The 24,209-nt window shown below is 41.3% G+C and overlaps 2 protein-coding genes across 3 annotated transcripts in view; both read left to right on the forward strand.

Moving 5' to 3' along the window:
- The window catches only part of chrm3a (cholinergic receptor, muscarinic 3a), an 83,089-nt gene extending 64,428 nt beyond the window's left edge, over positions 1-18,661 (forward strand). For both annotated transcript variants that reach the window (XM_056394725.1, XM_056394724.1), the window contains exon 3: positions 14,678-18,661. In XM_056394725.1, the coding sequence (XP_056250700.1) occupies positions 14,697-16,649 (1,953 nt within the window). In that variant the 5' untranslated portion in view covers positions 14,678-14,696 and the 3' untranslated portion in view covers positions 16,650-18,661. The remainder of the gene's footprint in view (positions 1-14,677) is intronic.
- Positions 18,662-21,428: 2,767 nt separating this feature from the next.
- Positions 21,429-24,209, forward strand: part of fmn2a (formin 2a) — a 35,672-nt gene continuing 32,891 nt past the window's right edge. Inside the window, exon 1 of the mRNA XM_056394723.1 lies at positions 21,429-23,643. Within this exon, the coding sequence (XP_056250698.1) occupies positions 21,429-23,643 (2,215 nt within the window). The remainder of the gene's footprint in view (positions 23,644-24,209) is intronic.

Raw genomic sequence — 24,209 nt, forward strand, 5'->3', positions numbered from 1 at the left:
GTTTTGCTGCATTTAGCTCCTATTATTCGGAGAGTCCCTGAGTGAAGTATCAATAAACAAAGTGATTTACGCAGCCAGCGCTCCGGCACGAAGTGTTTAGAATTACACTGCAGGTGTAATGTGATTATGACGAATGAAAGTTCTCGAATTGCGACTTTATTTTTGACAAATAGCAGGGGATTACTGATATTATTACTGGTATTTGTTATGATATTACATGCTGTGCCTGCGTTACCCTTCATGCTGTAAGATGTATTATGCAAGTCTTAAGAAGAGAGGGTTTTTAAAACAAAACACTTAAACAGATGACACCTGAAGAGACATATCAATAACAGGTGAATATTCATAGAGTCATTATAGCCAAGATGTAATTTGGTCGCATGATTCCTTTATAACCTGAGAATGATTTTTATGGCTCAACCACCCACATAATATTCAGGGAGCCTGTTGTGGTCTGTGTTGTCTCTTGCTGTGAGTGCTCCCACTCATATTAGCCGTGTTGTAAGTGTAATAGGAGTCAAAGAGAGTCTTTTTCCACTCAGCATGGCTCCGTACAGTATCACAGGCTTATGAGGATCTCATCACTCTCCATCCTCATAATGTTCCTGTCAGTGTGCCGGATGGGAACTATTACATGCCACAGATCATCATTCACTAGATGCAGGGGCCCTCATAAATGCTGGCAGTTTTATTATGCAAGATATTAGTCCATTTGTGTATAAGCTCAGTGGTTTGCCTCGTTATGCTAATTTCTGAATGTGTCTCATGTGCTTTGTCGTTAGTTGGGAGTAGACAAGAGGCTCTTGTCAAAAGGATTACACTTCTCTGCTATTCAGATCTATTTTACAATATGTCAGTTTCTGATCTCCGGCTTCTTGTCAGATCAGACCCATTGTTATGCTGCCCATGTAAAGCCCTCGGCTATGAATGGACTCCTTTTCATGTCTCCCTCCTGTGCTGGATGTTTTCTGACAGACCAATAACAACAGGCCTCGGCAGCAAAAGCCAATTGTCAGCGTAGCTGATCCATCACTCGTCTGTCGCCATTAGCATTCAAGGTTCATTAGCCAGTAAGCACCCAATATAAAATATAATTGTAGGCTATAAACTTTGTTGTGTCACTCGCCCACTGGCAACCATTGAACATGTTTCAGAGTAAGGGCTCTTGAGGTGCCTCTGTTCTCAATATGTGGACTCCAGGTTTGTCATATATAATTTGACCAAGACCTTTCTAAACCTTTTTGATACTGGTGAATCAGTTTCTTTTGTTTCTCTTCGTTTTCCTCTAACATGTAACATCTTTATTGCTTATGGACTGCAAATGAAAATAAACCTTTTGGCAAAATCTGGCACATTTCTATCACATTGTGTGTATTTGTTTGTATTTCCCTGATAGATAAATAGAGTAAGAAAGGCTTAGGATTGCACTTTCCCTCCATTAACACTCTCACTTTTGCTTACTCTCTTACGCTACATTGAAAATGAAAGTGAAGCGAATTTTTTTTGCCCTGGTGAGCTTTTTGCACAGTCTGTGTTTATCCAGCTCAAACAGCAAATGTATCTACTGTACTTGTGTGACAGCTCAGACTCTGACTGTTGTCAACTCACCAAAAACGCCAGTTTCTTTCTTTTTTCTGTATCTTCATTAATTGGGATAAGTGCACATTTTTCGTTCCATTTGAAACATTGTCAACTAGAGAAAATGTACTTCTGTTTGTTCTCACTCACATCTTTGAACTGAATTTGTATGGAAATCCCACTATTTCTAAAAATGTGCTTTGCCTTTCATATACACATTTAAATCTTCATCTCTCATGATTTTTTTTAACCAAGTTCCAGAAAAACCCCCAAACTCTGAGCCAGCCATAACTTCTCTACAAAGTATGTCCATGTAATCACTACCCAGTCCAATTCTGTTTGGAACTCAATGAATTAAATGTAACGCAGTTATATTGAAAGGTCAGAGGATCATCAATTAATAATACAAGAGAGGTAAACACAAATAAAGTAATCCAGCGGACTAAATAGTTTGATAAGATGCTGTGTTGGCAAAGCTATTAAATATTAATAAAAACAAAGTGAGACCAGCTTTGTGATTACACAACAACCTTCTCCAATGAAATACACAGATTTATGATACTATGCACTGCCTGGGAACCCTCAGACTGCAGGAATGGAAGAAATGGCATTCTGTTCATCTGCACAGTTAAGCTGTGTGTACGCATGCATGTGCGAAACAACCATATGATCAAGCCCACCCACGATGCCTTTATGTTTGAGAGGTTAATTTTTAGTTTTCTTCTTTTCGGTTCCTGTCTCTCCAGATCTACACATCAGGGTCTGGTTCATCTGGTGCTGGTTGAAAGAGAGTGGGATTATGATGCTGAGAGAGACAGATGACACTACTGTGACCTCCAGTGATTAGCCAGTGATTAGGGAATCAAATTCAGAAGCTATCTTTGGCTCCAGTGCCACGTACAGACACGTCACCTGGGTTGAATTTATTGGATGAAATAGGATACACCCTCTGCTAAGTTCTTTTGGGGGAGGGGAGGGGACAGCCGGAGAGACAGCAACGTTTAAATGAATGAGACAGAGTGCTTGTGTGTGTGTGTGTGTGTGTGTGTGTGTGTGTGTGTGTGTGTGTGTGTGTGTGTGTGTGTGTGTGTGTGTGTGTGTGTGTGTGTGTGTTTCCACGCCCCTGCAAGTGTTCATGTTTGTAATACAGTTAAGGCTTTGTTAACTGTCTATGGAGCCCTTTCTACATCCGCCAAGAGAAGTGTTTGGACTGTATTATAACCAGTCCTGTCAGCACCACCTCTCTTTGTGCCGCTATGGTACTTGGATCGCTCTCAAGACTTTCCTGTAATCACCTTGTTGACTCACTGCCCCGTCGAGTGTTTGAGCTTTGGCAACTGATGATGATGTGTGTGTGTGTGTGTGTGTGTGTGTGTGTGTGTGTGTGTGTGTGTTTGCATGCCTGTAAGTGTGTTAGTGAAAGGACGACAAGAGTCCGTGACAAAGTCAAGGTTTTTTACGGGTGTACTTCATCAGCGTTACGTCATGCATGTGGCGTAGAAGCACACGGCACTAGTAGTAGACATTGTCCCGATCGTTTGAGAAATCTGTTTTGTTCCTCCTCTCTCACGTAAACACATAACCTCTCACTGCTGGATAACTTCCACTCCCCGAGCAGGAGGTGTGACTACTTATGTCTCCTCGCACATTCCTAGCTTCCCCCCTACAATATCCTTTCACTCTTCTGTACCCTCTGCACAACCCCGCATCTCTGCCTCCAGCATCTAAAGACCCCTCTCTTCCTGCTGAAGCATGTTTACATAGGAGTGAGTGTGTGTTTTTTCTCCCTCTCTGTCTCTTTCGAGTGCCTGTTCAATAGGCAGATGGTTGCACTTCCTTTTAAGGATTGATTGCAATAGCCTATCACCTACATGTGTATAGCATCTGTGTAGGGTTGTGTCGAAGTGCAGGCATGAGGAGCTCAGCAAAGGGTCAGGCCTGGAATTAGCCTCACACGAAATGACATTTTTTTTTTTTTTTCAGCGTTTGGATCGTGGGAATTGTCAGGAACTAGCTGTCACTGTGGCGATTTTAATGCAAAAGTCCTTTTGTTTTTTTTTCTCATGTTCCAGTCTGACGTCCACCATAAAACTAATTTCAGTGACAGTAACTTTGCTTTTGTTTTAAAAAGCACACAAGGTATGCACTGGCCCTCATCCAGGTTTAGATTTACTGTGAGAATGAAAGAAAGGTTAACTTGAGCTTTCTCTCATCCTCAAGTGGCTGCAGACTTTTGGTTTGACATATTCCTGAGCCATTCTTCCACTGTCTCTATTTTGCCTTTCTACTTTTCTTCCTGTCTCCTGCTTTCACATACACACATACTACACAGGCATGTCTAAGTGGCTTAAGAGTGCCATGTCTAAAGAGTTCCAGCAGCTTGTTACTGAGGCTGTCAAAAAGCACGGAGACCCACCACCGAGGTGAGGATGTGTGTGAAATCCCATGAGCCTCTAGCAGTGGTCAGACGCATAACAACATCCTGCTTCTCTTTCCACGTGTGGGGTTTTCTCCTCACATCGAGCTACTCTAACACAACAGCTGAATCCTGTAAGAATAAGAATTACTTCCATATGTATACAAGTGTCTACAATTCGGTTAATACATTTTTGGGGAAAATTTGAGGCCCACTTCTTTTTAAACAGCAAATTTCCAACTTCCAATTTAAATGAAAAAATGTGCTGTTTGTAATTTCCCTCCGGAATGACACATAGAAGCATTTTCTGATCTGGCTCCCCTGTCAGCAGGATGTCAGTGCCTTCTAAGACTCTGACTGATCTGACACAGGTTCAGTGTGTGTGTGTGTTAAAGTTACTGCATCGTTAACAGGGAACGATCATGCTCATGATTAAAAGAAAACAATGACACCGATGTTGATTCTGGAAGAAGATGGGAAACAAACAGTGGTTTCCTATATCAAAGTCCAACATCTTGTCAACCCATCCGGTGGTCACCAGAGGGCTCTGCCACTTTGACATAGCATATGTGCTTTTTCTGGGTGTTCACTGAATCAAATAATGCTGTTGGCTTCGTGGGAGGACAGTCTGTTTCCAAGATATGAACATATCGGAATAATTATTCAGTTATTTATGATTATCTTTGGGGAAGTGAAAAGCAGTTGGTCAAGGTTTAGGAGAGATCATGGTTAAATATTAAAAAAAACAAACAGACACAACTGAAATATGAGACAGGACATGAACCCTGGTCTCCTGTGTTGAAGTCAAAGACTTTGTACAACCATCCATCCACCTCAGCCTCCTCTCTTTGCCTCTGCTGCAGTGTGAGAATGTTAAACTACTTCCTGTATTGGAACTAAATGTTCCTGTGAATGTAAATCATGATTTCAAATTAACTGCGTATGAACGTTGGAGACAGAGTTGCAAAATATGCAGCCTGCCACATTTTCAGATTTATAAGAACAAAATGTAACTGACAAAAAGCAAAAGACACAAACCTTTGGAAGAGACATGCGCATCTTAGCTTACACATATTGCACCTTGTAAATAGTTGCGCTGTCCCTCTACCTGCTCTCGATACAACAGAGATCTTTCCAAGTACCAGGGGTTTGGCTGGGTCCCAGGCACAGCCATCCTTGGCTCCCCGCATAACCTCTCACACTGATTATTATTTCACTTCCTCACATTGTTATTTTATCAGACTAAGCTCCCGTCAAACTGCCGTCTGTTTATGGGACCGTGGTGCCAGTGTGAGCAGGACTCAAGACACTCTGCAGCAGTAATCGGGATTGCAGCAAAAAAAAAAAAAAAAAAAAAGACACCTCAATAAAAGCAGATCTCCTGGCTGCCCACAGTCATAAAGGAGAATAAACAAGGTTAGGGCAGAATAATTATGCTGAGCTGCTTCCTGGTATTAAGGGACTGACGGGACTTTGTCTATTGTACAGACACTAGACTTGTTTTTCTGGCTCTCCAGGCAGAAGAATTTACACTGGACACATTTACACTTTCCATCTGAAGAGCAGGATTTACATTTGATGACTCAAGTATTGATATTTGTGCTAATGTACACACATGCCTTAAACAATCCTAGAGGTATCGGATGACAACATGCATGGATTTTTGCTGGAATATTTCTTCTCTCCTTTACAGTGAATAAATGTGAACACACATCTATTCTGAGGACAATATCAAGAAGTGTGAAAATGTATTTTAGATAACAACAATTCTTCTTTCCCTGAGCTCAAGTGTGAACATATATAACACATGAATAAATAACAAGACCCAATAGTGCTCTGTTCAACCGGAGCTTGATCTACTCTGGCACCTGGCCTCAGATATGCTTTTTTTTTTTGTCAGAGTCTTTGTTTGTGTGTTTTTTAGCTACACTAGTAGCTTTGTTACAGTGATAGCAATGTTGGTCTGTCAGTCCACTACTTTGGTCCAGACTGAAATTTCTGTTTCTATTTACCTATTGGATGGATTGCCATAAAATTCTGTGCAAACATTCATGTCCCCCTGAGGAAGAATCCTAATGACTTCGATGATCGATGACTTTTCATCGAGCGCCACCAGCAGGTCAAAGATTTACTTATCCAATGAAATATCTCCACGTCTAATAGACCTTTTTTTCTAGTGCTACCACGAGGTTCACATTTGTAGTTTTGAGTGAAATGTCTAAACACCTATTGAAAGGATTGCTATAAAATTTTGATCCACACATTCACATTCCCTTAGGTATGACCTGTTGTATCTTGTCAACCCAATTTAAAAACCTCCTCTCCTTTAACCTCAGCAACCTTTAACTAATTCAGGACCAACTGTCATCAGAAAACTGTGATTGTCTCGGAATTGCTGATGCGGTAGAAATGTGAAATCAGTGTAGCAATGTGCTGGCATCAGTCATTCATTTCCTATGAATGCTGGGAGACCAGAAATACCAGAGCGCAGAGCACTGGCTGGTGCAGTCACTTGCTGACAGGGGTCATTTGCATTCAGTTTTATGCAGATTACGAGCGACATAGTGTAGTTACTTTGTTTTCAATATATTATGAAAAACCATAGCAAATTACATTATTATATGTTAAATAAATATTTGTATAATATGTATAATTTCAATCATTATTATATGATGATCTAGTTATTATGTATAGATTCAATTTTCAACAATTTAATGCAACAAAATTCCTCACAAAATCCAAACAATGCAAAATAACACCCACTTGTGACTTCAGACACAGTGGCCAGAAGAGAAAGCTATTCAGAGACTTGACTCTACACACATTAGCTTAAAACATTCACCTTAAATGTTAATCACCATGGAGAGGGTCCTGTCATCTAGTGCAATAACTCATCACAGTTTTTCTGGCTCTTTATTTCACCTTATCTCCCCAACACATCTTCTGATGTTTGCTGCTTGGGTGCAGAGAGCCTCTCATGCACTGTTTGTGATAAGGGATGAAATGTTGGCTGCTTGTGGGGGAGACATTTCTTGTCAGTTGGACTTGAAGATGGAGGCTTACGGAGGTGTCGGTCATAAATTACAGAGACATATGTGAAGTTGAGTTAGTGTCCTTATTTGACTCTTGGCTCCTGAGAAAAGGCACAAATATAGTGTCTGACACTTCATTAGTAAATAATGCAAATGCCTAATATTAATAACACATGGACTGTAATAAACACCAGCCCACATTTGAACGGATGTGGTTTACAGGCAGCTATAGGGATCAACACGTCTGAAATACAAGCACGATATCAGCAGATGGAGATGTTCCCTAAATGTCTAAATGCCATGTTAGTTTTGGCAACAAAACAAATGAGTCTAGAAAAATATTTTTCTGCATATTTTTTCCAGTATTATCAGACATATGATGTGTATAATCAAGCAGACAGGGTCATATTAATTTGCTTTCGAGTAATTATAATTTATGATATAAAAAAAATGTTTCAAGTAATATAGTGAAAAGGGATCTATGGATATTAAATATTTTGATTACCTTTAGATAATAAAGTTGCATAAATCTTTATTTTAATATTGGCATGAATTTACATAAATAAAAAAGCACAAACCAAAGAAGTGGGTTATGTTCATCATATCAATAAATTAATGAAATCAAATTAGTATAGCTGTAAGATTTCAGTCACAGATAATTTTGCCGTACGCTCTTAAACAGCACTTACTGTTACCGTGGTAACAGTAAGTGCTGTTTAAGAGTGCACGTCCCAGAATTCTTGGGGCAGCAAACACTTCTTGAGCTGCTATTGTGTCAGAAATGCAACAGAAGAGCAGCTGGTGTATCTGTTTTAATAAAGAAGCCTGTAAACTATCAGCCTTTTATCATCATGCCATGAGTAACGACAGACTTGCACATGGCATGGTGGTAATGTAAGGCGAGATTGTGCTTGTTGAGGTGTGGAGCATGGCTGCTCCTTTTTGTTCCATTACTCCCTGCAACATTTAGAACTGATCCACTGTCAGAAAGGCTGATAATCATCATGTCTTGTTTTGCAGATGCAGTTTAGCCAAACAATTGCAGTCAGCACTTACCTCAGAAACAAATCGATTGATTTTCCTGTTACTGCTTCATAATGAATGTCACCCCATATTTCCCTAGTTCAGTGCATCACCAGTAGGAAATGTTTGTTTTGCATTAGCCATAACTTCATAGCATTGTACAGCTGCAGGAGAGTGAACAACCGTGAGGCTCATATCAGCAATGCCGGATTACATACATACTGTGCATTTCACTACTCTATTGTGAAGTAATTGCTAAATGTAATTACACTGAATGGCTATGACAGGAAAAGCAGACCAGAAACAGTTTCAAATGAACAAATGGTTTTTAATCTCATGAAAATCTGAAGGATTATAAATTAAAACAGTTTAATTCCTTCAGTGAAGTTGGCTTGTAATCTAATAGATAGCAATGTTTGTTTCTTCCCTGAACTCCTGTCAAAGATTGAATTGGTGGCAGAAATGCTTAAAGAGGATTGGTTTTAAAATAAGCAGAGTAGCTTCTAACCATCTGTAACAGTTGGCAGGTGGGGCTGCAGCAGCTGGCTCAGCCTCCTCCTCCACAGCTTCTCCTCTAACTGCTTTTGAAGTTTATGGGTCATGGTCGCCCTCCACCATGAGACACCGCCCTTATTTCGATGGCATCAGTCTCGTTACCATTGTGCCTTTCAGCGGCGCTCCAGCAGCGATTACGTGTCCAGCAAATCACATTTTACTTTGTCATATTTCTCACTGAGACAGACAATATTGGTTGACGTACTTTGTGAGCTAAACCGTGATCTACAGGTTTCGCAACCTTTGCTTGGAGGAGGTGCTGTACAGCACAGGCTTCACAGAATAACGCATACTTAAGATTTGCCTGTCTGAAAATCTGTGAACTTTTGGAGATGGACTCCAGCAAGTCCCTGCCAACTCCTGCCAAGTAGTCACTAAATGCTTGTTCTTGTCAGCAATGAGTACCTGACAGATGGCCTTGTGCTATTTCACAACCCCTGCCACCATCTTCTGGCAGAAAGCCCATCATCACCAGCTTGTGATAGATTTAACTCATCCTCTGCAACTACAAAGTCTCTTTCTTTTATGAAGGATAGAGCCGGCACTACTTCACTACCTCTTTACACCCTCTCTCTGATGTAACGGTTAGAAAAAATAACGAAATGGGTCACTATGATTTAAAATATAATTAGGTTTATGTAGCTATTATATCCATCTTTCATATCGTTATATATAGGTACAATTATACAACAAAACAAAAAGATCATCCATTATCATGTTAACAGCCTATAGACAGGCAGGTGGTGGGGAAAGAGCAACAGACTCCAGTTGCTCCTCTAGTATCATCTCATGCTCTGTGTACAGCTGGACGATGTATAGTATATGAAAAAAAAAAAAAGCTCTCAACAACTTTTTGCGCAAAGGTTAAGGACTTAAATAAGCTTCCTGAAGTGCTCATTCTGTGCTGAATAACAGCATATCTATGCAGAAGTTAGACCGTTGCTTATTGGGCTACCAGAAATCAGAGCCCGTTTTGTGATGCGTATCAAACACCACATGTTTTGTCTCCACTGCCTAGAATCCTGATGTAGTTGAAAGCCATTCATAGTTATACATTTTATTATTGGGTTATTTTAATTTTGCCTTTACTCCACGATTACCATGCAAAGACATTCTGAAGTGTCCCAATATTAGTGGATTCACCACGGACACATCACATGATTTTAGTGTGCTGAGGGGGATATATCGATTCAAATATTGATATCCATTTGTAGTGTTACCCATATTCTCCTCCTTTATGCATCTCCCCTGGTGGTCACTGAGAGTGTCTGTGTGCTTGTGTCTCGAATAAGGGAGAGCCTATACTTAAGGTCAAATTGTATAAGGTTTATAGCTCCCAAGTTATTAGCTGTTGTGGCGTCACCTACTTTTACTAATTTAAAGTTGGTAAATGCATCAATCCGGAAATGGTTTTACCTTCACTTAAGTCTATTTTTAGCAAATGCGGCTGCAGTTGTAGGTTAGGTCATCTGTCAGTCGTAGTATTTGCAAGTGTAAGATAAAACTTCTGGGTCAGTGTTGGTCTATTACCGGTTTTGCTTACCAGCAAAGCTGCATCAGTAGATGGGAATCGATAACTGCAGCAGCAGTCGGTGTTGTGGCCTGATCACATTTCACCCTGAAACAAGCAGCCTCACTACCTTTTATCACTCAGTACAACCTGGATTGGGCATGGCATGTATTTGAATGTTATCCCTTGTGCAATGCATCATTCAGCTTTGAGGGGTAGCAGAGGCTTTACTGACACAATATAGTGGATTGTTTTCTAAATAACACATCCCTATGAGATCAAATAGAAGGCATCGTTTCTTTTAATGCATGGTCAGTGTATCACTGTGTAAAGTCCTGACTCTCTCCTACGCTTGCCGTCTGTCCTCTCGCCAAAGGCAGCAATCTGCATATTGCGTGACAATGCAGCACTGCCCAGCCAGTAACAGCAATGACAGACTCACCGCTTGCATCTGCTGGGTCGACTAAATATGTATGCATGCAGTCTGTAGTTGTGCTCTCTCGGAATTGCAAGTGCCCCACAACTCTAGTATTTGTCAGTCCCATCTAGCTCTCCAGTTGTTGATTTGTTTTTCTCAGTCTGTACAGCCAGGGTGTTTTTTTGTTTTGAGTTTGGTAGTAACCTTGTTGTGTTCAAGACAGGTATGCTTAAGATGTTTCTAGAATAATGCCTTATTATAGTAAACCTCTAAAACCCCTGTCTGTCTCCAGATGTCTCTCTACACTTGGCACTTGGCACTAGCACAGAGGTGCTCATTACAAAAGGTGCTACATGAGCAATGGTAGACCAAATTGTGAAGTTTTAGACAGGACCACACAAAAAAACAGACACTGCTGATTAATCCTCCTTTACTGTTTACCTATGTAACAACTGGGAAAAATTCAAATTTGTCGAACAGATTCCCTCTAACTGAAGGTATGTTGTGGCGCTCAAGGAGTTTCCAAAGTGACCAAGATTCAAATTATAGCAGCTTTAACCTTTATTAAAAAGTGCTTGTCAACATGACTCATGCTTGCTGGATATCATCTGTCTGTATCACTGCTCTGCTAGATTAGTTGCTGAAAATAGAAACCTGAAATGGCCGTGTATTAGTCATCCAATCATTTAGATGGATCCTTGGACCCAACTTGGATTGCGCTGTCCAAACCTGCTGGGACAAATGCTTCAAAATGTCAGGGAACACGTTGTGTTGCAACACAGTAAACGACTATCGATCTCTCTTTCTCTCTCTCTCTCTCTCTCTCTGTGTACCTGAAACCATCACACCTACGTGCCTGGGAGTCAAACTTAAGATATAGGGCTTAACGTGGGCTCGGGGAGTTAGACACTATAATAGCTTCAACTGGTTGTCAAAGGTCTAGCAAGCCCACCCATGTTGTCATCCGCCACATGCAGTTTTTATCTGAAAAGGCTTGATCAGTTCAATTTTAGGGAAAAACAAACAACACAAAACCACTCTCCCTCTGTTGTGCAGCCAGTTTCTGCTCCCAGGGGACGACAGATATAAATTCATGGTAGTTAGCCACTGCAATCTGAGGCAACAGTAAGGCTTAATTGTTCCATGTCTAAATATTTTTCCCATGGTCTAGTCAATGTTGTGCATGACAATGGAGCATGAATAAATGGTATAAATATACAGACACATAAGGTACTTATTGTTTATTTTTGCATACAAAACTAGACAATGCAATCAGTGTAACTGAAATAATTGTCATTGTCATGTCAGTGTATTGTATCTTCTAAATCCTTGCATGTGAGGGAATCCTGACCCTCCTGTGCCTACACTGAACTCTCATGTGACTCTCAAAATGAGACAAGAGCAGGTACGGGGAATCTGACATTTGGCCATTTCCCATAGGATCAGGGACTCTGTTTCCCTGACAGGATATGAATCACTTCACTATATTTATTTGCCTGATTTTCCTTTTTTAAAAACTTTATTGTTCATTTTTTCTAATTTTATTTTTCTTGTGTTTACAGTTAGTCAAGGTAGAAGATTATAGACCGATTTCCCCACTGTTTAGGCCTTATCTTCTCACAGACACATTTTGCCCTCGTAAGCCAATTAAAAGATGTTTAACACTCATTAGTAACACATTGTTGTCTGACATGTTCAGAAGAATTTGCTTTGTGAAAAGTTAAAAGTAGACTTTGTTTTCTTAAGAGGCTTTTAAGTCTGCTGTCTTACGTTGCAGTTCTTTACATTTGCTTGTGCAGGCTTTGCCATTTTATAGTCAATTTGGACTTGTTGGATTTTTTTCTTTTGTATTCATCTGGTTTTGATTTTCATATACATGTGTATATGTGATGATGTATACGACGCATTTATGTGACTGCTCATGCTCGTGTAAGATAAACAGCATATGCATGAAATGAGCGTACTAGCCATGTCCGCAGTGGGGGATAGCAGGGAGCCTCCTGATGATAGTAGCGTCGGTGTGTGCTCAGTGTCACAAACGGCTGTTAGTCGCTGTTGGCTACTCGGGTTCTTTAACAGCTCCGTGGGAGGTCTGAGATTCTGTCAAGGCACAGGTGCAGCACTCAGCTTCAAATACCTTTCCCTGTGGGATGAAATAGTGTGTGTGCGATTGTGACTTTATACAGTATGGGACTGCTGTGGCTGTGCTTACATGTGTTTGTCAGCACATGTATTTGGCAGGATATTTGTGTAAATGGTGTGTCCTGGTGTGTGTGTGGCAGTTAGGGTGGGTAAAAGGAGGGGTTAGATGTTCTTACTTGTCCCCCATCGTAAGAGATTGTTTGTTCCCGTAACACAGGATGGCTCTGGTTGGATGGTTTTAAATGAACTATTGTCATAAACGAAGAAGACAGTGTTAACGGCTTCCATAATAAAAAAAAGGATAATGTGCTGCACTCTGTATAATCACCCACAGCTGATTTATCTGAATCCCAAAACAAAAGTCTATTATATTGATTGCTGCAGTTCTCAAATCACATTTTATCATATTTGAAAGTGTTACTAAACACTAACTTAAGAGAGATACATATTTGTCAAAAGAAATTAGTGCATCCTAATGAACACACATTTATTGTTTATTGTATGCAAATATAATGAATTAAGCTATACCCATATTTATACAAATATATCGCACACTTTTTTTTAACAGAAAACTTCCTCATTTTCCTATATTTGTGGCTAAGCATCTCTTTTTTGCTTGCAAAACACAAACATACATATACATGCACACATCTGAATGCACCACATTATACCACAATAATAATGAATTATCTCAGAGCAAAATTGAATGGGACAGGCAAAATGGCAGTTCCTCATTTTATTATCCAAAAATCCATAATTACTTTGACAAAAACAGCAGGATCTTCTGTTTATTGTTTGTGTTTCCATTGTGGAGTGATCCCCAATCAAACAACAAACAGCACCCCCCACTCTCCAGGATCACGTCTCCATTAGCTCTTGCAGTGCTATTTGATATTTTCTCTCTATTACACCATTCAGTTTTGTTTCTGCATAGATTTCTTTGTCCAAAATGTGTCTTGAACCTTCTCTTTCTTCTTACGAAACACCAGAATGAAACACCATGAAACACAATTCTGGGGACTAATTAGGTAGCACCATGAATTTGCATGATCAAACTGACACCAAAAACCTCTGTATTCAGATAGGAAAAAGAAATGCCAGAATACCTCCCAAGGTTTTCTCAATTGATTTATCTCCTTTGTCCTCCGTTCCTTCTGCATACTGCAAGCCCACACTTGTTTTCTACATGATGTTATACCCTCCCAATGTCATTAGTTTTTTCTTTCAGCCTTTGGATTTGTGTATGAACAAGTACTGCACCTGCTGTTCTCTGGCTGCTGTCTGTCATGTTCATATTTTAGATAAATCAGTCAACAAAGTTTAAGCACCAGAACTACAAAACATATTGCCAGAAAACTCTTTTGACTGTGTATGTGTTTGACTGACAGACTGATAGACAGACTGACACCAGAGCCACATTTTGAATAAACTCCCCGCCTGATCTGACGGGGGGAAACCACCTCCATCCAAGGCCGGGTGATATGCAAGGTGCAATTCCAACACAGTCATCTTTACAGACTAGGAAAACATGTTGGGGAAATACAATACCTGTGTGCAAGTGAAATGTCTTTGCAATTTGCTGGGTGTCATAAGTAACAGGTGTTGATTGCAATCCTTCTCTCTCACTGAAAGTGTTGCCTGTTGAGCCTTGTTGATTCAGATGTCAACTTGTAATTTTGATGTATGGCTTGCAGTTTATTTACAGTGTGCAAACAGATCGTATACAAATGAAGTTATGAGTGATTGTTTAACAGGAGAGATAAATTAGACACAAACATCTTTTCAGTCTTTTCAGACACCCAGCTTGGAAGGATAGGTTTCTAGCCTCACCTACTGGATATGATTAGGAATGTCAGCTACTCATGTGTTCCTTATCTATTTCATTCTCTGTCACTCTATCCTTCTCCCCCTTTCTACTTCTCTTTTTGTGCCAAGCCCCTTTTCCCTCCCTCTCTCTGTACCTTCCTACCTCCCTTTTTCTCTCTTTCTGTCTCTCTCTTCAGAATATGCCAGGACATAACAATGAGCTCCAACAGCACAGACCCTGGTCTCTTCCTGGCTGCCAACACCTCACCACCAGTGGCAGGAGCCTTCCCACAATCCAATGCTCTACACCAAGGAGGAGCTGGAGGAGCCCACTGGTTGGTTTTTCATGTGAATACCTTGGATGATAACTCTTCCACCAGCAAACTCTTAAACTTCACCTCAGAATCCCAAAATGGGAACAGAACTACAGTCACCGATCCCATGGGTGGCCACCCTGCGTGGCAGGTTGTCCTCATTGTCTTGCTGACAGGAATGCTGTCACTGGTCACCGTCATTGGAAACATCCTTGTAGTGGTATCCTTCAAGGTTAATCGCCAGCTAAAGACAGTCAATAACTACTTCCTGCTAAGCTTGGCTGTGGCTGACCTCATCATAGGGGTCATCTCCATGAACCTCTACACAGCTTATCTTGTGATGGGCTATTGGGCCATGGGCAACTGGGCCTGCGACCTATGGCTGGCTATAGACTATGTGGCAAGCAACGCCTCAGTTATGAACCTGCTGGTCATCAGTTTTGACCGCTACTTTTCAATCACCAGGCCTTTGACCTACCGAGCCAAACGGACCACAAAGCGAGCTGGGATCATGATAGGCCTTGCCTGGTTTGTTTCTCTTGTTCTGTGGGCCCCAGCCATCTTACTATGGCAGTATTTTGAGGGTAAAAGGACAGTACCCTCAGGTCAATGCTACATTCAGTTCCTCACAGAGCCCACTATAACCTTCTGCACAGCCATGGCGGCTTTCTATCTGCCTGTTACAATAATGAGTGTTCTCTATTGGCGCATATACAAGGAGACCCAGAACCGTTCAAAAGAGTTAGCTGGGTTGCAGGGTTCGGGGGGTCATGGTGGCATAGGAGGAAGAGGTGGGAATGATGAGGGTGAGAGAACCCGTTTTGTCCATCAGACAGGAAGTGCTAGAAGTTGCAGCAGCTACGAGCTGACCAGGTTGTCCAAGAGGAAGAGCACATGTCGGGAGCTGGTTGGCCGCTTCCACTGCTGGCCTGGGGTTCGTTCTTGGAGACCTGGTAGTACACGGCAGGGGGAGGGTGATCCAGATCAGAGCAGCAGCGACAGCTGGAACAACAACGATGCTGCGGTCTCGTTGGACCACTCTGGGTCTTCAGAGGATGAGGACTGCGGGGGAGGAGAGATGATTTCCCAGAATCATGCTATTTTCTCCATTGTTCTCAGCCTGCCTGGTATAAAGGCTGCTGTCAACTCCCAACTCACCTCATGTGAGGATCTGGATGCAGCCACAGAGGAGGATCCCCTCAGGGGAGCGGAGTATAACCGAGACAGTCTTTCAACAGTCACCACCAACACCACCACTGCTACGACTCCAGATGGAGCAAACAGTTCAGAAAATAGCTACCACCAACACTTCTGCTCACGCAAGATTCAGTCAATGCCTATCATCCAGGCTACATCTAACCAAGGCTCTCTGGATGGTCCCTCAACAACCGCTACCACTGCCACTGCCAGTACTACCACCACAGCCAACAAATCTCCCTCTGTCCCAATGTCCTTCAAAGAGGCAGCTATGGCGAAGCGTTTTGCAGCCCGAGCTCGGACTCAGATCACCAAGAGGAAGCGCATGTCCTTGGTGAAGGAGAAGAAGGCAGCTCAAACTCTCAGTGCCATCCTCTTTGCTTTCATCATCACATGGACACCTTACAATATCATGGTGCTGATCAATGCCTTCTGTAAAGTTTGCATCCCGGAGACCCTGTGGGCAGTAGGGTACTGGCTGTGCTATGTCAACAGCACGGTTAACCCCATGTGCTACGCCTTGTGCAACAAGACTTTCCGCACAACCTTTAAGATGATACTGTTGTGTCGGTGGGACCAGAAAAAAAGGAGGAAGCAGCAGTTTCAGCAGAGGCAGTCAGTGGTCTTCCACAGGAGGATTCCCAGGGAGTCTACGTAAAGGACAGGAAGTTTGGATGGTTGATAACAGAGAATCAAAAGATTTAACATAGGAGATGGAAAAGGAAGAAGCATCCATTTAGTTGTTTCCGTGGAGTTTCTTTACTTAGAGATCCTTAATGCGTTTCTCTGCTGGGATGACAAACACAGCAATCCTGTGCGATGGTCTTCGAGTGTGTGTTTGTGTTGGAGCATCCATTTAGCAAAGCTGTATGTATGCGTGAAGGACTGTAGAAGATGAGGTCCAGAGATGAAACATTTCCCTCTGTCCTTGAAGAACCATTTCACGCTAGTACAGCTGAGAGAAGATGAGTGGAAATAATAGAAAAGGGCTTTAAAATGCATTGCAGGAGAATTATTGAAGTGCAATTGACACAAGGGGAAAGGATATCTTTGTCACAGGGTTGGGTGATTCACCTTTCTTATCATTTCTCTCTGTGGGTAGCTAGATCTGTAACATGCAGAGTGGTTTTGCATTTCAGACAAAACTATGTATCTGTAATACATCACTGAAAGCCAAAACAAAAACTATTTTGTGTTCACAGGCTTCTACTTGTGCTGATTTGACCTGCCATCCTCTTGACTGGCATGTGTTTTTATCAGAACTCCTGTACATTGCCTTTCTACGTGGATATAGCTTTCCTGTGTCTGATGGAGTATAAAAAGTTCTTAAATTGTGTCCTTACTTTTCGTCAACAGAGATTTGTTATTTTTGTGATATTCATCTTTGGTTTTCTAGATATTCCTGAAATTTTGAGCCAGTCTGAAAATGATTCTTCTGATGAACTGAGTTGTGAATATTCTGTGTGGCACCACAGTCAGTGAACTGCTGTTGTGTTCAATGTGATTGTTGTGGTTTTTATGGTGGAGACAATAAGTACATTGGTTGTGTTTTATGTACTTGCGGTTTTCTGTCAAGAGTATTGATTATACAATGATAATATTCTGTTTGTGTACATTTGGATATTTCTAATACACAATGATTGGCGGCACACACACACAATGATGTCCATTTATAAAGATATGTGTTTTGATTTTACACTACCTTTTAAATTTCTACTAAATGACACAACTAAGGGACTCTTTGTTAAAGGCCACCTATCTTTGATATAGTAGAGCAATGGTGGCCTCTAGTGGCTTGAGAAAGGCCTGTTGTCCAGGAACTGTTAGTCCAACCTTTACAGTGCAATTCTGCCAATATGAAAACAAAAATGAGAATTTTTTAATCATGATTATGCATCCTTTAAGCTGTTTGGCCTCATGAATTAGCATATAGTTCATAAATTTGATTTAAATATCGTATTGGCATGTAAAAAAAGAATGACCACAGTCATTGAAAGTATAATATTAAACTTTCTGTCATCATCTTTTTTCTTTTTTTTTTCATATGATTTATGGGTGAACTATTTCCTCTTTAAAATTACAAAGCAATTGATTTGTAAATAGAATTGATACCTGTCTTGGTCTATAGTAAATCAGGTTTTCTACATAGAAAGTGGGCAAACACCACATACCAACAAAAGTCAACATAAAGACGCCAGCTAAGACAAGAATTTATTTTTATTTTTATTTGTAATGCACATTATGTTATTCTTATCTTAAGTAGATGTTTTTACATTGTTGCTGCACCCAAATCTTTCAGTATGAATATTGTGAAAAAGGTATTGGAGATAAACTGTATCATGACGACTGGCATACTGAGGATTGAATAGATTGGATTATGTTGGATGCAGTGGTCATGCATAATGGTATGACTTATGTGCTGTTTGCAAAATGAGATGTTAAAAAAATATCCCATGCCTGTCAACAGTGGGTATTTTGTCTGCTTTCAACACAGTGTGCTCCGGTGTCATAATAGCCTACACTCTTCATCAAAATATGAGATTTTTGTACTTAAATATTGGGAATGTAAACTACCAAAATGGTGAACACAAACATTTTGTTACATTTCAAGTATGCCAATCATACTCATATTTTAAGTCAATAAACAAACAAAAAACTTTTTGACAGAAACTATTTGTTTTTTTTTTTTGTGTCACAAATCATGTCATGAATGTTTTCATTTATTTTTGCCTTAATAGGGTTAATAAAACCCAGAGTATTGCAAATTATTACAAATTCACATCTGAGAACAGTCTTGTACTACAGCAGCTGAGCAGCCAACAAGACCAGTTCAAGGCACTTATCTGGAGTTTTTGGCATCAGTCCTACAAAGTCAGTACTGTTGTGAGCCATTAGTTATTATTTGTGTCAGCTGTAAATATGTGAGGGGGATAATTACATACTTGTTTTCACTGTCACAGTTCATTAAGTGTAAGTTATTTTAATGTTGGTGCTAGCCACAAACCTCAACACCAATTGTGCAATATTCGGTCTGTAATGACGTATTTGAATATGCTCACTCTTGTGATAATGGCCTATATTGTTTCTGGGAGACTTGTTTTGAAGAAATATGCTGCAATATTGTTACATGCTCCTTGTAAGAGGCTCCAAATTTGAATCTTCTCTCCAAACCATTCATATTGAGGTCTAGACTTTGTAGTTGCCATTCTATAAATTCAAGTCCACCAGCAGTGTATGACCTTGTTATCTTAGCAGGGTGCTGTGTCATTATAGAGCATTTCCTGCCATTCAAACATAGGGGTGTATTCATTTATATTTATGAGTATCCATGATGCCTTCTCTCAAAACCAAATCAACAACTCCAAACTCTTTTATCATACATTGTTCAGTGATTCTCCACCGTGCTTCACTGATAGTTGTGGACACGGGTTTGAGAGTCTTTGAGATTTAGACTTGTTCATCAAACCTGTTCAGATTTGGGGAAAGATATTTGCTGTCCGCAATGGTGATAGTTTCAGATCCCTGCCACCTCGAGCACAATTATCACAACTCCCTTTTTTGCGTGTGAATGTTGCTCTAATCTTCCAGATGTAAAAATGAATAGCTTCTTTTTCTAATGTTTTTCTTTAACTTCAACATTTTGTATGTAATTGAATTATCTTATAGTTTAACTAATCTGATTAGAACCTGTAGAGATGAAAGTCACAGACGTGTGCTGACGCAGCTGCAATTAATTAGTTGATTGGCGGGAGGGACTTAAAAGTGGCACCAGGGTGCACCCCAACCAGAAGTAGAAAATACTGATCCACTCGATACTACAGGTGGAGGTGGAAGCTTTTGTCTAGTTTTCTGTTACATATGACCCTCATCGTTGTCTGACACTGCAATAAAATTAGTACCGAGGGACTGATTTTAACCAGAAACTGAATAAACACAAGTGTGGTCTTTGACTTTTGCACAGTTGTGTATGTTCCCATGATGTGGCCTGATGAAGTTAGTGAGGGGAGTGTCAGACAGTGCTAATGGGAGATGGCCAAGGAGACAAGACATGTGATGAGGAAAATACCAACTTCATGTGACCCATGGCTAAGGAGCGGCTCATAGACGAAGACAAACACCCATTTGTGTTGTTTTCTCCATTCAGTGCTGAGGAGAATCCACCAGTCAGGCAAGTAGACTCATTTATATATTAATTTTAAGACAAAATCGAAAAGTTTTTAAGTGTTTTTTTTCCTCTCTGTTTCATATATTGTTTAATTTGACCACAAATTTTGTAAATTTAACTCATGCTGCTAAATGATTACATAACGTGATGGTTTTACAAAGAAGAGACCACAACCTGTTCTGAAGTACTCAAGAAGAAAAGAAAACTTTTATCAGTTATTAAGTATTTGGACAAATACAAACTTGAATGGGCTAGCTGGTTATTTTTGGTAAATGTTCTTCTTATTTAATTAGGATTCTTATTTCAAGAATGCATGTCATTTATTTATTTAGTTGTGTGTAATGTGTTAAAAACCACTGAATTCGCATTATCATTTCAAACCACTTACACTAAGTAAGAAAGGACTGGCAATGTTTAGAATTATTGATGACAGCTTGACTTTGACTGTACCACACCCATGGACGTTAATCAGTTCTCATACACGCCTTGATGCAGACACATATACACAATTAAATAAGCATCCACTAGTAGCTCTAAGAGATGATTGGAAATTAAATGTAATGTAATGTAATAATATTTTCTGTCTATAGTAATATTGTCTGTATTTTGAAGTGTAGATGTAATATTTTTATACAATATCATTTTTCATTAATATTTTCTATATGATTATATTGCGGCTGAAAATCTACTATTTTCATTGTGGATAAGTCTGACAATTATGTTCTCTGCTAATCAATGATTGGTTGGATCTATAAATTAGATCAGATAGAAAATAATGAAAAATGACCATCACATGATCCCAGGGCTCATCAGCTGTACAAAACACAAGGATGTTCAGTTCACTATCGTAGAAGAGGAAGAAAAACTCCAAACATTCACATTTGAGAAAGTTGAAACCATTAAATTTATTATCGTTTATTATCAAAATTGTTTCTGATAAATCTTCTGTATATCAGTTGCTTTTTCATTTTATGCAGATGGATTGATTAATCAACTAATCGTTTCAGCTGTACATTTTGTATCTGTTACAGTGGTAATTTCACTTTGATTCTCGATCTAGATTTTCCTGAATTGTTCTAGATCTGTGTCTGAGAAATCAAAACATTTATAGAGGTAATGGACACGCAAATTCTACAAAAACTGAGAACAAATTTCCTTTCCTGTGCTATTGTGAAGCTCAGCTTAAATATAAAGTGAGTCAGTGTTTAAATTGTTCCTTTCTCTTTACTTCAGCCTCTCATCTCTCCTCTGGATGAAGCCACAGTGGTCAGGATGCAGACTATTAAGACAGTGGAGACCCAAGTGCCCTTTCTGAAAGAGAGTTTCTTTACCACCACTTTCAAAGGAAGGAGGAAGAGCAGCGTTACCAACATCCTCCGTAAACAACAGCAATCACTCATTAATCAACAACAGCAACAACAGTGCATTTTAGAGCATCACCAGCAGCATCCCAAGCAATATCTTTCCCCTTCAGTTGAAAACGGACAAGGGCAGTGCCCTCCGGAGCATCTGCAGCTTGCCCGCTCGACCAGCAGCCCGTTATGCAAGACAGCCGAGCATGCGGGAGCAGATGGGGATAAAGAGGAGGGGCAAAAAGAGAGGAAGGATCAGAGAGCAAGAGAGGCTGTGCAGGGGGGGGGGGGTGAGCGAGCAGTGAGTGGTAGTGAGCCCGCGACTGTCAGTGCCAGTCTCCTCCTCCTTTCATCATCAGCATCAGCATCAGCGCCACCGGGGGAGGCAGCATCATCATCATCACAGCTGCCTTCAACCGTGGTGAGTAGGCAGCAGGGATTAGGCAGCTCTGAAAGCGCTGTATCCAACAGAGGACCAGCATCAGTAGCAGCCCAGGAGGAAACCCAGCATGTCCAGCCTCGACCCCAGCAGTATGGCCTGTTAGCCAAGGGTGTCCGCCTGCTAAGGAACATGGGGAACCAGGAGACAAAGCAGAAGAAAGGAGGAGGAAGTGGTGGAGGAGCATCAGGGGATGTCTCCGGTGATGGTGATGCTGAAGTGGACAAGAAATCTAAGAAGTCCCACAGCAAGATAAGTAAAGGAGGAGGAGAACAGAGTGGTAAGAAGAAGTCAAAGTCAGAGTCGAAGGGCTCTGTGTTTTCAAGCATGAAAATCAGGAAGAGTATATCCAAGGCGAAAGGGTTGTCCAAGGATGACATGTTGGAAGATGGAAAGGCAGCACACTCTGGTAAAGCAGGGCTCAGTCCCGGTGCCGAGGCGAGCCTGTCGGCTGATGAGATGGGGATGCTATCAGATGTCGAGGGGGATCTAAGCTGTTTGCCCACAGAGAGTCACCAGTCTATAGCAGACGAGATTGGCCGGAAGACGAGCTCAGGGTCAGATGCTGACCTCTACAGTTTTCACTCAGCTGCAGCTGAAAATGAAGACCTGCTCTCTGACATCCAGCAGGCCATAAGAGACCAGTGTGTGGCCAGTGACAGGGTGCTGGAAATGGTAACTGGCCGCCTACCTGAAGACTCGACCTGTGACGGGAAAAAGGCCCTTGAGAAGGTAATGTCTCACCAGCTGTTAAATCTTGATAGGGAAGTTGGTAGTGCAAGTGTAGCTCAAGAAATAATTGCTGAGTGTGAGGAATTAAAGAACGAAAGCTGTGATATACCCGTATCACGAAATTCATCTGGTCCGGGGTCTCTGAGTGAGAGCGGTCCACCATCTTCAGCCCCAGACACAGAGAGAAGCAGTGGCAGCCTTTTCCCAAAGACTAATAGCACGTATAGCTTCCCTGACACTACAGCCACCACCACCTCGTATGAGAGTGCTGAGGAGCCCCAGGAAGACCTGGAGAGTCCGGTTTTTCACCCACAGCAGTCTCAAGGTAATCAAGCTGCACTGAGTAAAAACATATGCGTGCCAAGTGTTCGCTTGGATCCTGTGGTGGCTGGGGCAGGGCCAATGGGGGCTCACAAAAGTGTGAGCAGCATGGACCTGTCTATGGAGAGGGAGGAGGAAGAGGTAACTGGCAGATGGGACTTCCTGTCCCTGAAAAGGAGGAAGAGTAGTATGTCTATCAGCCAACTGAACACAGACAGCCCTCTTGCTCCTCAACCTAGACGGACGTCCTCCAGCTCCTCCTCTACTGTCAAACTCTACCCACCAGTCCACCCTTCCTATGTTAAGACCACCACCAGGCAGCTCACCTCTCCAATCGGTTCTCCCATTACCAGCCCCCACATACCCAGGAAAACAGATGCCCCCGTTGCTCCAGTGGAATCCAGTGGGGCCCAGGGATTTAGGAGGCGCAAGCAGAGGTCCTGCTCCCTCGCTGGGCCCCTCAGTGTGTCTGCAGACTGGTCCCCAGAGCTGGATGAGCGAAGAGAAAGGGCCAAATTCCCAGAGCAGGAGACAACAGAGAAGAGTCACATAAGTGGGAATTACTGGACACTGGGCTCCAGGAGAGCACATTATGGACGGCAGACCTCCATTACCACAGCACCCTACCTGGATGTCTTCTCTGGTGAGTCACGTATGAAACAGGTAACTGAACTGTTGGCACACATAAAGCTCAGTCAGGACAGGTATAAAGGACTGTTTTTTGGTGTGGGCTTGCTCACAGATAAGTACCTGATTATGTAAAATCAGCCCATTATTCATTAGCAATATAACCCACCATCTTGGCCATCATTGCACTGATTATGGATGGCATTGTGGCATGAGATGTGTGATATCATCTTTCTTAACTACAGACATGGCTAATTAGTTTAATAAAGACCACAGTGATTATTAACAGCTCTCTGTCTGGAAGGATTTAGGGCACCGGGGGGGGGGGGGGGGTCTGTCTCAGAGGAAGTAATGAATGGACAGGCAGAGAAGAAAGGATTAAGAATAAAATAGTACTCCAGGCAAGGACATCTGGCAGGTTTATGTCACAGCCCTACAATCTTGAACAAAACTATTCATTTATATACTGTTAGATAAAGCCCATATTATACTTTAGTATTTGCATGAATTTAGACATAGATCAGACATAAAGAATAAGACTGGTGAATTTATATCATTTTCTTACTGTCAACAAATCCTTTA

The sequence above is a fragment of the Seriola aureovittata genome, chromosome 14 (genome assembly GCF_021018895.1).
Source record: "Seriola aureovittata isolate HTS-2021-v1 ecotype China chromosome 14, ASM2101889v1, whole genome shotgun sequence".
Taxonomy (NCBI): domain Eukaryota; kingdom Metazoa; phylum Chordata; class Actinopteri; order Carangiformes; family Carangidae; genus Seriola; species Seriola aureovittata.